Source organism: Photinus pyralis, unplaced genomic scaffold (assembly GCF_008802855.1).
Source record: "Photinus pyralis isolate 1611_PpyrPB1 unplaced genomic scaffold, Ppyr1.3 Ppyr1.4_LG3a, whole genome shotgun sequence".
Taxonomy (NCBI): Eukaryota; Metazoa; Arthropoda; class Insecta; order Coleoptera; family Lampyridae; genus Photinus; species Photinus pyralis.
This window is the reverse complement of record NW_022170509.1, coordinates 16,436,087-16,453,627: the sequence shown is the minus strand read 5'-3', so window position 1 is coordinate 16,453,627 and position 17,541 is coordinate 16,436,087. Positions and strand designations below refer to the sequence as shown.

General features: G+C 34.0%; 1 protein-coding gene across 5 annotated transcripts in view; it reads right to left on the bottom strand.

The window, feature by feature from the left end:
- The window catches only part of LOC116166198 (nucleolysin TIA-1), a 143,847-nt gene that overhangs the window by 42,356 nt on the left and 83,950 nt on the right, over positions 1–17,541 (bottom strand). For all 5 annotated transcript variants that reach the window (XR_004144284.1, XR_004144285.1, XM_031481064.1 and 2 more), the window contains one exon: positions 3,177–3,279. Coding sequence is in view for 3 of the 5 variants with exons in the window: in XM_031481062.1 (XP_031336922.1) it covers positions 3,177–3,279 (103 nt within the window). In the remaining 2 variants the exon portion in view is untranslated. The remainder of the gene's footprint in view (positions 1–3,176; positions 3,280–17,541) is intronic.

The window sequence follows — 17,541 nt, the reverse complement described above, 5'->3', positions numbered from 1 at the left end:
AAAAAGATATCGAGCCAGACACTAGAGTCTGAAGAGTGGGTTCACGTCACCCCGAAGTTGTAGTTAATAATTATTTATATTGTTTAAACGATAATGGCAACATCTAGGACACAAAGTAATAGTACATATAATAATTTGTTGTTGATGTATATTATTTACTTGTATTATGTATTTGCGGTGCTGCTGATTGCTGCATCATTTGTATAGGTATTAAATAATTTTCTTTTTTCCACCCTAATTTTTAGGGAGGTATTAGTGAATTATTTTTTCATTGCTGTATTTGCTGCTTACTCCTGTTAAAGGAAGTGAAATCGAGGCATTACCGACGTATCTACGATTCTTTAAAAACACTTCACTTTGTTATAATTATAAATATTGCGAACAAAGTTTAAAAAATCAATTATTTCGGTAAATGTTGTTATTAGTGTTTAAACAATATAAGTAATTTTTAAACATATTGTTGATGCCAAATTTTCTTTAAAACAATTGGCACGTTCATAAATATCGCAAACAAGGATCTTAAATACATTTTTTTTTCATGGAAATTCTGTTAGGTATTCTTTAAACAATATAAACATTTTTTTCCTTAAATTAGAATGTTTCTGAATTTAAATAATATTAAAAAAATCGGAGCCATTGCTGAGAATTAAGAAGTTTCGTCAATTTTTAGGCTCATTGACTCGACTATTTTGAAAACAATTTTTTTCTTTCTTAAATTTAGTAAATTATTGGTAAATTCAGTAAATTATTGGTAAATTCAGTAAAATATTGGTAAATTTAGTAAATTATTCGTAAATTCAGTAAATCATTAGTAATTTATGTAATTTTTGTAAATTGTGTACAACATTTTTCTGAATGGTCAACCTCTCGGCTTCGCACAAATGTCACAATCGGCACTGTAACCATGACCACATTATACCGTTAAAAGTCGCAAATTTGGGGTAACCTGCAAAGGCATATTGTTGCAACCCTTATTATCAGGTACGTACGACGAAGCGGAAGGTATAATAGTAGGGGAGCTAGCACGAAATCCACTGAACGAGAATGATCAAAATTTTAACCGATGGAGTTCCATTTTGCCCTATCAGAGTATGCTAAAATCGATCGTCTGCCGCCTCAGGTCATATGACTTAAGGCGCTGCGGGTACTTCTTGTGGTACCAATTCTAAAAGGTTGTTTTTCGAGAAAATAAGTTATACACCTAATGAATACGTTGATGATAGCTTTTAAAAAAATATTGAAAAAAATCGCGAACATTTGATAACTCCGTAAAAAAACAATTCTTAGTCGGTTTTTCACGAACTTTCTACGGATCTAGGTTACCGTTGGATGAATGAAGCTGATTTTTAGCGCATTTTTGAAAAAAATACGCTATTATATTCGTTATTGCTGGCAGGCCGGCTGTCCGCGTGAGATCTCCACAACTACAATAGCTAGAGAATTCAAATTTTCACAAAAAGCTTTCTGCTATAGTGTAGATGTGCAGGCACTAGTCTATTTTGAGTTAGATTACTTGTGAGATCGATAATTGAAGAAAATAATTTTGATATGGGTTTCGGAGGTGCTATAATTTTACCGTTAGATAGCGCTACCAGTATAAAAACTTATTATTTACTTTGTGATTTGTTTTACAAAATGAAGACGTACCGTCAATTGAAATTAAATAAAATTAATTATTTAACGCAGCCAAAATTACTCGTGAGATCGATAATTTTTAAACTTCGCTAATAAAATACTGACCTGCATTACCAAAAATGCGCTTTAATCATGCATATGCTGATTTACAACTTGTTTTTTACAGACTAATGATAGGTACAGCCAATGACTATGAGAGTGTTTCTTTTTTAAATTTTTTCTCTAATTATAAGATATCTTATAATGTTAAGATAATAAGATAATCTTATAATTAGAGAAAAAATTTAAAAACGAAACACCGTTAAGTCATTAGTAGTACCATTGTATTTATAAACGAAATACAATGGTAGTACCTATCATCATTCTGTAAAAAAAATCAGCTTTATTCGTCCAACCTTAACCTAGTTATATCCGTAGAAAGTTCGTGAAAAACCGACTAAGAATTGTTTTTTTACGGAGTTATCAAATGCGCGCGATTTTTTTAAATATTTTTTTAGAGCTATGATCAACGTTTTCATTTGGTGTATAACTTATTTTCTCGAAAAAGAATTGGTACCGCAAGAAGTACCCGCAGCGCCTTAAGTCATATGACCTGAGGCGGCAGACGATCGATCTTAGCATACTCTGATAGGGCAAAATGGAACTTCATCGTTTAAAATTTTGATCATTCTCGTTCAGTGGATTTCGTGCTAGCTCCCCTACTATAAGTAATATCTGCAATTCTAATATTGAAATTGCACGCTTGAAAATGTATCATGAAATGTTATATTCTTGCTGCAACATCGTTAGTGCCGCGATGCGCGATCGTTTTCTTGCTTCTGTATTGTAGTTAGATGGCAGAAGTAGAAGACCTTCAGGTAATTTAACCTAACTTTCAAACTTAATAGAGAGAACATTCTGTTCAGGATGTCCAGAAACGAGAAGAGCAATATTATTATATAATGCGAATAGATTTCTAATAATTCCTGCATAAAAGTTACTGGAGAGTTCAGTTATACCGCGGACTGACCATACTTCAGTATTTTAAGTGGAAGGTTCAGATGGTTTGTATCCATCTCCGCTGAATTTTTGAGCATAAAACTGAACAGCTTTTGAAATATTTTTATTTTCAGCAAAACAAGTAGATTTTTGAATTTGCCCTCAGGATGGACATGCTGAACGAAATGGAAATTTGTGCAGAAATTTTAGTTTCTTTGCACCAGTCTGATTTGATTTATTTTACAGAAACAAATTTTTTTCCAAAAAATAAAAAAATCACTATGAAAACAACTTAAATATCTTAAAAACCGTTCAATTTAAGAATATAGTGACTAAAGTTAATTCGTCTAAATTTTTGAAAACAACCAAATTTTCGAAATCTGGTTGACAACAATTGGCTCTAAGAATACAGTTATATAAATTCTAGTTTCACGCATGAAAACTGAAAATTAAGGAAACGAAAAACATTGCATTACTCTACTGTAATTGTCTATACGTTTTTCGTGTGGAAAAATTGTACACAGAGGTGCGCTTATGTAAAACATAAAAAAAGTGGTGATTACCTTCATTTTTTGGCGCTGGGGGTTTCCTTGTTGCCCAGTTTGTACGGATGCTGCGGCTACCCAACCATTGTCCATTCATTGCAGCAATAGCGCTTTCAGCTTCCTGCAATTAAAGAGAGTTTGACTAGCTAAAAATTTAAGGGAGATATGACTGTAAAAGTGCGGAAAAGGATATATAAAATACGGAGAGGTTGCGCTGTATGTTTAATTTCGCATTTTGGTAAAATGCAAGTGTGGTTAATGCAGAGGAGATAAAGCACGTATGCCATCATGAAAGTGATTTTTATAAAATGTTTTTGCTCCAATGCTTATTTATGGATCAAACTTCCAACCGTTCTTAACGTACAAAAGGCAAGGATTAGGGCGACATCCTAATTACGGCAAATGTTTGATTAATATCGACGGCATACCACATTTGGGTGATTTTGTGTAATAAAGTACTGATAATGCAGACACATTATATTATCAATTGCTTTGATTAATGACAATGCAGTTGCTATGGCATGTATTGCGTATATCCTTGCGGCAATTGATTATTCTCGCCACATTGCAGGGTGTTTGGTATTTCGTATCATGTTTAGTAAGTGTAAAATATAGTGAAAAGCATTAAAAGTCCATTAAGCGCTGAATGTTAAATAGTATAGAAGAAATAGCTTGTACACTGACCCTTTTAAAATAAACCAAATAAGTACATTTTCCACTTTTACAGGAGAAATAAATGAATTTTATCTATATCATTTATGCGATTAGATTTTGGTTGAAAAACATTTGAATCATTATCTGGAACATTGCCTGTTTCTTTTGTGTGGAATTTTCCGATAAATCGTACACGATAAGGAACCAATAGTATGGATTCTGCGTTACATGTTTTTTTTTTAAAATAATTAGTACACGTCCCTTTGTATCTCAATAATTGACGAAGATGTAATTCTGGTATACAAGATAAATTCGAAAGGCCATTGTGTATTTTAGAATAAAGCGTACAAGTTCAATATATACATAGGTCTTTCTTTGTTACGGGTTCAGGGGTTTTCGACTAAAGAATACATTAATCAATGACCGAACGCGAAACATTGTTTAATATGCGGACAAAAACGACGTAAGCATAATGCATTGAAACCATTAAAAATTCATTTGTGTATATAGCCATACAGCAGCAGGAGTAATAACTGTTACCTAAAGCATTCCCTGTATTGTAGGGAAAATTCGTCTGCAAGTCGGAAAATATACAACGAATTAACTAACCCCTTTAGGCATTTTTCTGTAGCTCTGAAACGGCTATATACCGTTCGAAAACGGAGATACAAAGTATGTCCCGAAAAGCTATAGCAGTAGTGTACTTGTATGAACTCTCAAAATGGCTATAACATTGGTTAAACCTGCGTCCAAAAATCCTCCATTACTACAAACTTGTATTAAACGGAAAATTGAACCCCACTTGAAGTTGTTCATCTCGGCCCTTTACCTTTGTTCAGAATGCTCTGAATTTTAAAGTTCTGGCATGTCGACATAGGTTTTTGAGGTTAAGAAGTGCGATTAAAGGTACCAGAACGTCACCAGAAGAGATGTTTTCAATATAGCGGGTTATATTTTACGCAAAAATGCATTACCGGTATAGGCTGTATGGTTTAGTACAAACGTAAAGGTATGCGTAATACTCGGGCCTGTGGTTGCCAGAACCATGTACCTAGTACCTTAAATGGCACTCCTGAACCTCGTTCACACATAGGATTCGCTCAAGTACGAGTAATTTTGGCGCCATTTCACTTTTTGACCCCTCTATTGTGTTCCTCGACTCAAAAAATCTATGCCAACATATAAGTAACTTGAACGTAAGTGTATTCTGGAAAAAGTTAGAACAATTCAAATATTTGACGCCATTTTGGCCGAAGTATGAGAAATCGCGTTCCTTGACCCCAAAAATGTGGGTCCATACCCTTAACCTGTACAAATTGGGAATTTCAAACAGCCAGTATGCCAGGGTGGTCCAAAAACCATCTCCTTTCTGAACCATTTTCAGACTTGGCAACAGACAGAATCGGATTCAACGGGGAAACTCAATTCTTACACGAAATACTTCTAGATTTTGGAATTTCTCAAAAAGTAGCTATTTGAATGAAAGCTATTACAGCGGACCAATCAGCAGCACCGTAGGATAATGCTGTGTCGTTCGCAAATGTTGCTAACCTTCCACACAACCTTAACTTTTCATGGTACAAATCATTTACGTAAACTAGTAAGATTTGAACGTTTAAGATTCAAATGCTTTTTGAACATCAATAAACCGACCTGATGATTTTGAACAGTTAAAACACCGAAATGATTTTTTGAAAAAAAAACGTGTATGTTCGTCGGAAAGTTTATTTATTTTGGTTTTTACTTTTAAGTGGGTCGTATTTCAGCCTACCCAACCCACTGCACATTTGCAAATATCCATGTCCGAACCCTGATTCGAAACAGGCATTCTTAGTACGGGGCTCGAGCTTCCACGCCACTGTGTCACATAGGTCGATTCTTGAATATTCGCTCCAGGAGATTCTAGCTCCAAGGAAACGCCCGTTTGCATTTTTGGGCAACAGAAAACTTGCCCCTGGGGTATATTTGCTCCTAGCACATTTGCCAGTAGTATTTTCGCCAGGAACTTCACCATATTTCTTACAATTCGAAAAAGTAACGTCAGTACCATCGATTTCACGCCAGATTTCGTAAGGACTGTATTGCAGAATTTCGAGGGCGAATCTTCTGTAGGCGAATTTTCGGTGGCGAATCTTTACGCGGATGAGTTTTCTTAAGCCCGCTTGACATGGAGCAATAAAAATTGCAATTGCATGCAAGTTGCAAGAAAAATTGCGAAAGGCATGCGCAGTTCAAAGCCAGCTGATCAATTGCTGCAAGAGACTTGCATGCAATTTTTATAGGACCGGTGCTATTCTTCTTGCATGAATCGTGCAATTCTAGGGATAAATCTAGTTGTTTTTGTGTCACCAACCTAGTAAAATACAGCGGCGGCAACTATGATGCTGAGAGACGCACTCATTACTTGTTTTTATTAATCTTATTTATTCTTGTAATTTTTCACGTTTCTTCAAGCAATCAAAATTTAATTTTCATTTGAGGTTAACTACTTTGTTGACAAATCCATATGTTTCTTCTGTTGGCAGACATGTGGCAATTGAAATAGAATTGCACCATGTCAAATATCATGCAATGCTTATTGCATGCAAGGATTTGACCTTGCAATTTCTTTCTGCAAGTTCTTGCGCGTTGTATTGCTCCATGTCAAGCGGCCTTTAGGAGCGAATATTCCGGGGGCAAATCCTCATCATTTATTAACAGCAGAGACTTCAAGGAAAGAAATTAATAAGAAAAAGTGTTTTCCCGAGAAATTATGGTGCAGTCGATTTTTGGTAAAAAAAGAAAGGTTAATCACTGCCTTTTTTTGAACCCCACAGACAAAATTGTCTCAGATCGACCCGGAAAAAAATTTTCTTATAGAATGTGGCCTGTAGAATCCATAATTTCAAACAGTTCCAAGATTGGTGCTACTAGTTCAAAAGTTACAGCCCTTTGAATTGTTTTCTAGTCTATAACTTTTGATTGAGAAGTCTGATCGAAAAAGTACAAATTGATTTGGATTCTACGCACCCAAATTAATAAGAAAAAGTGTTTTCTCGAGAAATTTTGGTGCTGTCGATTTTTGTTAAAAAAAGGAAGGTTATACACTGCCTTTTTTTGAGCCCCGAAGACAAAATTGTTTCAGGTCGACCCGGAAAAAAAATTTTCTTATAGAATGTGACCTGTAGAATCCATAATTTCAAACAGTTCCAAGATTGGTGCTACTAGTTCAAAAGTTACAGCCCTTTGAATTGTTTTCTAGTCTATAACTTTTGATTGAGAAGTCTGATCGAAAAAGTACAAATTCATTTGTATTCTACGCACCCAAATTAATAAGAAAAAGTGTTTTCCCGAGAAATTATGGTGCAGTCGATTTTTGGTAAAAAAAGGAAGGTTATACACTGCCTTCTTTTGAGGCCCTCAGAAAAAATTGTCTCAGGTCGACCGGAATTTCAAACAGTTCCAAGATAGGGCTACTAGTTCAAAAGTTACAGCCCTTTGAATTTTCTTTCGAAATTGGTTTCTTTTCTAGTCTATAACTTTTTATTGAGAAGCCTGATCGAAATAGTACAAATTGATTTGGATTCTACGCACCCAAATTAATAAGAAAAAGTGTTTTCCTGAGAAATTCTGGTGCAGTCGATTTTTGGTAAAAAAGGAAGGTTAATCACTGCCTTTTTTTGAGCCCCGAAGAAAAAATTGTCTCAGATCCACCCGGAAAATAAATTTTCTTATAGAATGTGGCCTGTAGAATCCATAATTTTAAACAGTTCCAAGATTGGGCTACTAGTTCAAAAGTTACAGCCCTTTGAATTTTTTTCTAGTCTATAACTTTTGATTGAGAAGTCTGATCGAAAAAGTACAAATTGATTTGGATTCTACGCACCCAAATTAATAAGAAAAAGTGTTTTCTCAAGAAATTTTGGTGCAGTCGATTTTTGGTAAAAAAGGAAGGTTAATTAATCACTGCCTTTTTTTGAGCCCCGAAGAAAAAATTGTCTCAGATCGACCCGGAAAAAAAATTTCTTATAGAATGTGGCCTGTAGAATCCATAATTTCAAACAGTTCCAAGATTGGGCTACTAGTTCAAAAGTTACAGCCCTTTGAACTTTTCTAGTCTATAACTTTTGATTGAGAAGTCTGATCGATACAGTACAAATTGATTTGGATTCTACGCACCCAAATTAATAAGAAAAAGTGTTTTCTCGAGAAATTTTGGTGCAGTCGATTTTTGGTAAAAAAGGAAGGTTAATCACTGCCTTTTTTGAGCCCCGAAGAAAAAATTGTCTCAGATCGACCCGGAAAAAACCATATTTCTTACAATTCGAAAAAGTAACGTCAATACCATCGATTTCACCCCAGATTTCGTAAGGACTGTATTGCAGAATTTCGAGGGCGAATCTTCTGTAGGCGAATTTTCGGTGGCGAATCTTTACGCGGATGAGTTTTCTTAGGAGCGAATATTCCGGGGGCAAATCCTCATCATTTATTAACAGCAGAAACTTCAATGAAAGATGATATTTTACTGTAGGATAGACATGTGGAAGTATCAGTAGCTCCTTTATGGACAAAGTAGCTATTTTGAAGTAGGTACATATTTTTGCGTAAACAACGTCATGTACGTTATTTTGGTCTAAACACCAAAAATAATGACGGGACAACCTGTATATGACAGTCGTGGTATGACTTACTTTGTCCATTTCTACGCTTTTGATAAACGGAAAATTATAAGTGATAGTATGAACAGATGCAGTATTTTTTCTCTAAAAAAAACGAATTTAGACTTTTGCTCTAAAATAATTAGGGGAGCTAGTAATTGACTATAAAGAAATTGCCATTGAAATCCCTATGCTGCCTCGCGCTAGGCACCACCCGGTATAACCACAAGCCTCCTTCGATAAAGCTTATTTGAATGAATCCAATTAACAGGAAAAGCTCTGAATTGAATTATAAAATGCTTAATTCACTTTGACCATCTAATAATAAGTATGCTAAGAACATTGTTACATATTGTTTTTTTACTATGATTTGACACACGAAAAAGTCCTTATGTACGAAACAGTTTTCATACGTCATGGTCCATGTTTTGATACATAAATGCACAAAGTGATTAGTGGTCGGTATTGGGACATACAAAAAGGTACAAAGTTACCAAAAATAAACATATAAAACAAAACGCTGGCTCAAATGTGAAATTGTATTAGCCTTTAATCGCCTTGACAGCTTTATACGAATGCATATATAAAGCTGATATGTTTTGTATGTGGGATTGTTCCAGTTTATATTGAGTTTTTAACACCACTTTGTTTTTGTTAATCAGTTTACACTTTTAGTTGTACTTTGTCAATGCGCGATGCATCGAAAAATTTTCCATACACGAGTTGGCAGAAAATGAAAGAAAAGCAAATTTCTACCGCGCCCGTTTATCATTTTTCTGTTTGATGTAATATATATTTATTTTAAAAAGAGAGCAATTAGTGCCAACTCTTGAAATCATTTAAATTGGAAGTTAGGAAAAACTTGGTGCTAGATTTATATTTTATAACGCAAAAACTTCGGGAGTTATAGTAGAAACTGACGTAGATTAAAAGATTTTACGGAAAAATGAAAGGAAAGGTTTCCATTCTGGTTAATTACCATCTAAAATTCCACTAACTTACTAAAGGTATACCATAATATCGTAAACCTAACGCTAGCGGCAACCACTTTTATATTAATGAATGTTGAGAAGATTCGAAGTGAACCTCCTAGACAACAGAACTCACAAACCGCTTCAAAGGTGGATTACCCCTAGATACAGTTTGATTAGCTCCTATAATTTAACATGAATACCTATAATACCTTCGATACCGTACCTACTGTTTCAAGTTTATATTTAAAAACCTTCATTTATAGCTCACGGATTAATCATAAAAGAAAAAACGATTCCTTCTGGAAGGAAGGACACACTGACACACTTAAGCTCCTTCTCAAGATATATAGTTTTTGAGAAATGTTTTGTGGTTGATTGACATTTATTTGTCTTTATGTAGATCCGCAAAAAATTTTGTCTAACCCCTTTCACTTGAAACGGAAAATTCGTACCGCCAAATTTAAATTAGTATAACTGCATTGAGTGTAATTTTCTACTGTTCTACTGTCACAAAAAGTTTAATGGGAGTAACTTTATCTATTACAGAATTTGGATAGGCGAACCATGCTCAAAAAACATTGTGCACTATTAGTTAATTAGCATTTGCCTGAAGCTTGAAAGAAGATGTAACATAATCCAATACGACAGTAACAATTTATTTTTGTTAGTTTCTAGGAAAATTGGAAAATACTCCGTGAAAATGTAGTATTTAGTTTGAAATGTAATAAGACTTGCGCAATATTATACGACCCTGAAAGTATCTTTTCTTACATTCACTTCTGTAAAAGATTTAATATACAAATTGTCACTAACTTTTTATCAAAATTGCCCTTGCTGTTTACGTGTTTCTTATAATAGCTTACTGTTTTGCTAATTGGATGTGTCCCTAACAATGTTGCCGATACACAACTATATAAAAAAGTCGTGTTGACATTAATAGTATATTGAAAGACAAGTGTTACAATGCGACCTATTGTAATACGACTATCTTGTGGCACGAGTGGCGACGCGAAGCGTAGCCACGAGTGTCCGCAAGATAGGAGTATTACAATAAAGCATTGTAACACGCGTTTTTCATACTATTTTTTCTATTTCGGCGCTTTAATTTAATTAAAAAAATCATTATCAGAAACTATAGGGATCATTAGAACTAACATGTTTTATGTTGGGAACACTTTTTATCCCGTTAAGTTTTAGGTTGGCAGCGTAGTAAGACTGACATTTTGAAGTTCAAACATGGAAGTACCCAACGAAGTACCTACTTGTACTAACTAGTAACTGCCAACTTAAGAGATGAATTACCAAAAAAAACGACTATAATCACTGTCTTTGTACAACTGTTTTCGGCCGAAAACAGTTGTACAAAATCATCATTGTGACACCGAAATAGAAAAAAGTAAATTACGACATTATACCTTACAATTCCAGTACATCCGACTATGTTTATAAATTATCAGTCGTAGTACGATGTAAACAGTAACAGTAAACAGTCACTTATTGTAATTCAATTTTAAAAAGTTCAGTGGTGAAATAATCAAAGTAGGGAAAAAGAGAAGTTTTATATTACCCGACTTGTACGGACTTTACCACTCAAATTTGCATTCTATGCCTGTAGTTTGACGTCCCTAATGAAGTAACAGATAAAATTTCAATTATGGTTTTTTCCTCCACATTTTCTGTTGGAGGTCCAACTTAATACCATCAGAACACCATCATTCTCGTATCCACTAATACCACAGTTTTACGTTTGTTTTGTGCTGATTTTTGCGCCCCTTTCGCAGCAAATATTGGTCTGTTCCTTTAACTCCAGAGAAACCCCGCAACCGATTCGTATGACGTGTTTTGTTCTAGAGACTCGCTACCACTCGGGAACACTTGCGTTTACTATATAAGCAAATCGAATAGTGTTTCAGGACAGTTCCAAAGTAAATTTTATTATACGTCAATATGTCACCATATATATATATATATTCATCCGTTAAATAAAAATACTGAACACATCAAAAATTTGTCTGACCCAACAAACGAATTCAACTTTTATTTAGGTTTTCTAAAAACTTATTCCAGTGTGCCTAAGAAACACAAATTATTAATTTAAATAATGATTATGAAGCGTGGATTTACGTGAAAGTGAGACGGAAAACTTTTGGTTTTCGGCGTGTGCTATTGGTTATCAGATATTAAAATTGAGTATATGTAAAAGGGCAGATGACAACTCATTGTGGATTGAGCTATAGTTTGGATATTGATTTATTGTTGATAAATAGTTATGTTGAACATGTGAACATTTTGATTACGGCTAAAACCTCTCCAATAATTTCGCTTTTTGCCAAAAAAGATAATATACCCACGGCTGTAATATTATAATTACAGAAACGGCTTTACAATTAAACGTATAGTTCTTATTACATGTGCATCTGTTTGTAGCAGAAGTTATTTTACCGTCTGATGTGGCGTTATTTGTAAATTAGTAGGGAGCAAAGCCTATTAGTAATTATAAACTAATGTAGAGAAGTTCGTGTACTATTATTATTAATATCATGCTTGAGTGCTAGTTGACCGCGGGCTTTTGCGTTTCTGTATTTATGATTATGTCCCGCTTTTGCACAGGAGGAAACCACAGGTTTCTGTAGTCAAACCTTTAACCGCATGACTTATCGTTATATAGCAATGATAATAAACTTTAAAGGGAATTTCGGAAGTTACAAAATAACTCTTTATTTAAGGGTAATTTATCACATAATTATCTATTTGGATTTAACACCCTGGTGTATATATCGACGAAATTTAATTAGGGTCCGAGGATGTGTTTGCCAAGAAAAAAAATGATGGACGTATACCTTCTGAGGCGCCCTATTAAAACCGACTTAGTTTTTATTGTAAATCAGAGCACGTATCTAGACGTATTGGAAGCTCAAATAGATTTAGTTGAAAGGGGTAAGATTTTTATAGCACTTGCCACAAATTACTAAATTTCATGGCGCGAATATATGATTTCTCCTACAACCTAAATAACTCTAATTAAGTGAGCCATAAAAACACACCTTTATCTGGTTAATTTGATTTAGATGATAGCAACGGTATGCGATCTGTTTGAGAAAACGACAACGTCTTTTTGTAAAGCAAATTTAATTTTTAAAGTTATTGCTTCTAAAAGAACAAACGAAGCGCGCAACGAAATTTGAAGTGGACGAGGGTAGCTTTTTTTATACCCTCATTACAAACTTTTACGTTTAAGAATTAATGAAGTACATTTATTGATCCAAATGTGTACGATAAACTTCTTGTATTTATTTTGGGAAATCAAACATCGCACAAGAACAAAACAATTATTACAAAATTACGTGGGTTTTTTCATTTGTTCCGCACAGCAAGTGAAATACGTCACAATGGAATTTTATACCAGAAGTACCGACCGTAACTAATTTTAGAGAATAAAATTCACTCCTTTAGGAGACCTGTGATACCGTTGATACAAATGCCCGCTTCCCACGTTTTTTTCCATTTTTAATCGACTGCAAGGTTGATAATGCATAGGTGCAGATCATTTATGCACTTTAGGATTCTCTATTGATTTAACTATACTTGTATAAAAAGAATCTTTGTTGGCTGTATAGACTAGAAGTTGCAGTATAGGCCGTCCGTAATTTTATTTTCTTTCGTGATTTCATACCTATATTTTTTTTGCATTTTTAGCTTTATAAGTTGTTCCAATAGTAGCGCAAAATAGTTCTACAGCTCTAAATCAGTTTTTGCAAAAGTTCTGGTAAAAATGTCTTTAAATAATCACAGTCAAAAGAATCAGGTCAACGTTTGCGATTATGTGTGAATAATACGTTCGTCAAAATAAGAAAACATGCAGACGTAAATAAGTACATGACATAATAAGTGCAACAACTCCTCCTCTAAACGAGCAACTCTCGCTTCATTATTCTTTGCAGCATCAAAATATGAGTTTGTAAAAAATGTTTGGAGCGGGGCCTGAAATTTTTTTTTAAATTTTGAAAGAAAAACGACTCATTTGTCTATCATTCTTGCAAATTTTTATTAACTATGATAACTGTGAGATTTCAAAAAATATTGTTTTGCTTTTTTCGGTCCGCCCTAGTTTACAGGGTGGAACATCAAATGAAACTTTCTTTGGTTCCCACATATTCTTCTATAAAGTTGTTTACGATCTTTATTAGTAATCGTGGGACGACTATTTGTCTGATTGCCAGAATACAATCTTTTAACGAAAAGTCTTTCAAGTGCTGCGAAAACTACTGTTTGTCAAAAATTGCAACGTACATACCAAACCTTTTATACACAAATAGTAGGTATAGATTACCTATACTTATACTTATACTTACTATTTTAGCCCAAAACGTATTTTTTTAACGCGACAAAAAAACCATGAGGAGGAATTACTGATGTGGATTGTAAAAAACGATTTGTAAGTTACATAGAAAACGGTTATATTACGCGTAACTGGCAAGAGGTCGGTTTTTTTAAGTAATTTATGACTTTTACGAAAATTTTTTTATTTAAAAAACCGTAATTTTTGTAAAGTTACATAAGTGTAATACCTATTTGATACATTTTGATCGGTACTACCACAGACCATCAACGGTACTACCAACGTAAACGATTCACCGTTGAATCTAGTATGGTTTAATGATGATGATTCAGCATCTAATTCGCGATCTGGAACTTCTTCTTCCAAACGACGCGTGATGGCGAAATACCTACTGCTTGGGTATTTTATGTAATACACCAAAATATATAATTTAACAAGCGTTTTTGTTTTCAAACACTCATAAAATTCAAAAAGGTTTATGGAATATTAAAAAAACATAAATGACAGGTAATTTTAAAAAATATTTGGTAATTACATAAAAAACATAAATTACTGGTAATTTTACTGTAAAATTACGGTTTTAAAAAAAATGGTAAGTTACATAAATTACATAAAATACCATAAAAAACATAACCAATTGGTAATTTTACACGTACTATTATGCACTTAAAAAAACGTGTAATTTCACATCACTAGATGGAATGTTGATACATTAAAGATATTTAAGACCACAGAAAATATTAATTAAAATGTGAGTCTCAAAAGTAACTGAGTTTGTCCAGTAGAAAAAAAGCATATCTAAGAATTTCAGTGCCAATCTCTAATTGACAAGTAAATGACACATAGTATATGGTACGTAGCAACTCATTTGCATCCGTAGAACGCAATTTCTGATCGCTTCAATAATAACTCATTTTACATCTCTCAGAAATAAATGAGTGTTTTTCTTTGAATTTATTTACGTTACAGCAGTATACAATCTAGCCGCCTTGTACTACTTCAATCAGCGCCGTATACTTTCCTTGCTCCAAAATGTATTCTATGCAGGAATTTTAGCTACACTATCTATTCAGTAAATATGAGTAATGTAGAAAATTCATAGAATTAAGGATCTCATTAAGCATTGAAATGCCAAAAGAATCCGATTTCAATTTTATTTGATTTGTAATCAAACAAGCAAAGCTTTAGGTAACGAATGTAAGCCAACTGATTGATTGAGTAATCACCTCAATTGATTACAGCTTTGGATTTGGGATTTAACGAATTATTCATTCTTCTAAGGAATTTAAAATCACTACCTACCCTATAAAAGTTTTACCTTTTTGAAATATTCTGTTGAAAAGCAAAGGGAACGCTTTTTCAAAGAATAGATTGCATTTTTAATCGATCAACTTGCCTAAAAAGCTTTGTAACATGCGATCGTAAATTCTTTATTGCAAAATTAAAGCGCCATCCACAAAGAAACAAATGTGGTGTTTTCTTTCAGGTAGTTTTTCATTGTACATGCGAGTGGGATCAATTTATCGGTAACTCGACTATAGTTTCGCCTTTGAAATGGTGTTCATTACATACAAATAAACTTTGGGGGAAAGAAAACAATGTGAAGGGTACATACTGTAATTTTATTTAAGAAATGTGCTCTGTTTCGTATCGACCTTGTGCAGTATACGGCATAAATATGCAATTCGCGGAAAGTTGTATAAATATCTGACAGTACGTTAAATAAGACAAGTTTCAGAAAGATCAAAGCACTTTGTAGCTTTACACATTTATGAACAAAGAAAGTTTGGTAGTAACAAAACTTATAAAGTTTGCAGAATGTTGATGAAATTAATATCACCTCAGGCACCGTATGAATTTCTAAATAAAAAATTTCAAAACTTTTTTAATCATTTACAGCAAGTCTTAAGAGTTTTAATCTATGATGTTTACTTGATCTGCGTCTTAAGCGGAACTAGTTTTCAAACATTATTTTAACGATAACCAATTTGGATAAATAAATTAGTTTAGCCATCGATTAATAATAATGACTGCAAATGGGGACGATTCATAAAGAGTGGCCGAAGTGGTTACTCTTGGCAGTAATTCATTACTTACCACAAGTTAGCCTAAAAATTAGTTTCCCGAAACAAGAAAAAGGGTTTCGCCCTAGATACAGTTACCTTCACAAAGTATCTAGACACTTTTCAGTTACAAATTATTTTTTGCTTCCCTTCTATACAAAATTCTAAAATAAATTATTTTTTATATTTAATTGATAGACATCATTCTTTATATTTTTGTTTTTTTAAGAATTAATAACATTTCAAAATTAGCGCCTGAGAATCTGTTCCGCCTAGGCGTTACCAGTTGTCCCCCACGTACTAAAAAGTCGTTCAACCGCTGTAGGTAGATGATAGCAAAATACTGTTGAAAATCTGTAATACAATGTTAAACTTTTCCAGAACGTTTAAATTGCAGGGGACACTTGGCTAAAAATCCTTTGCGTTTACTAGTGGCATGGCGACACTGTCGCGACAACCATCTTGTGAGTAGTGGCGAGAAACTCAAAAGGTCGCATAGTCACTAATAATTTTGCTTCTCACTTGTTTTAATTCATTTTTTGTTTTGTATTTAAATTTGGTAACAGCGCAACTGTAAAATTTCAACAAGAAACCGTTACGGTTTTCAAGTACTCAGGACCGTAGCCAGAGGTTTGTTGCTATCAGGGTTTTGATTGCTATAGCCAGGGCGAATTAAAAAAGCGGTGTTTACGGGGCGCTAACTAGGGGTTGGGGGGGGGGGGGTAATTTTTCAAAAGTTCAAGGTCAAGGTCATTGATTGATTATTTCATTGCTTTTAACAAATTATCAGCCAACAACAGACAATGCAGCAGTATTAAATAGACATTTACATAATAATCCGGAAAATGATACATTACTGGCGAGGAAATGTTGAAGTGCGTGGCCCCGAGTACTTTAATTTCCGAGTCAGGTAATGTCATTTTACTAACGAGTTTTGTATTAAAATGTTACCCGAAATTGTATTTTAATATAAAATTTCAATTTTTATATAGAACTTTTGGTCAGAAAAAACTCGTGGTTGATCCATACTCTAAATGGGGTGATGAACCATACAGGAAATAAACAACTAAATTCCTCAAAACCTTCTCCATGGATATTTAATTATTTTATTATTATATTATTTAAGTAAATGAAATATCCATGGGGAAGGTTTTGAGGAATTGAGTTGTTTATTTCCTGTATAGAACTTTTGATTAATGTCAATATGTCAGTGATGACAGGAGTAATTATAGACATCTAAAAATGTGACGGTGCGACCGGTAAAGTGACAGGTGCGGCCAGTAAAGTGACAAGCGGCAGGAAACGTCGTCTGCTGTGCCTCTGTCATGGAAACTCAAATTTCCTGACAGAAAGTAGGCATGAAAATTAAGGTTTCAAGACGAGTTTGGGTAAAGTGTATTATGGCTTGGGTTGGATATCATAAGGTTAAGATATTTTAACCGCTTATAGTGATCAGTTATAATTCCTTATACCTCAAGAGTGGATTGTGGGAGAAGGATACTTACAAAGACAAAATAAATGTTTTAAAGAAAATGCGCTTTATCTGCACAAGAGTATTGCACAATTTATCCTTGTTTAGAATTTCATCGCTATTCTCCTGCCAGGGCGAAAATTTTGCCTGCCAGGGCGGCGCCCTGATTCGCCCCCCTCTGGCTACGGCCCTGCAAGTACTATAGATAAGTGTCATTAGCAAGGTAGTGATTTTATGCAAATGCA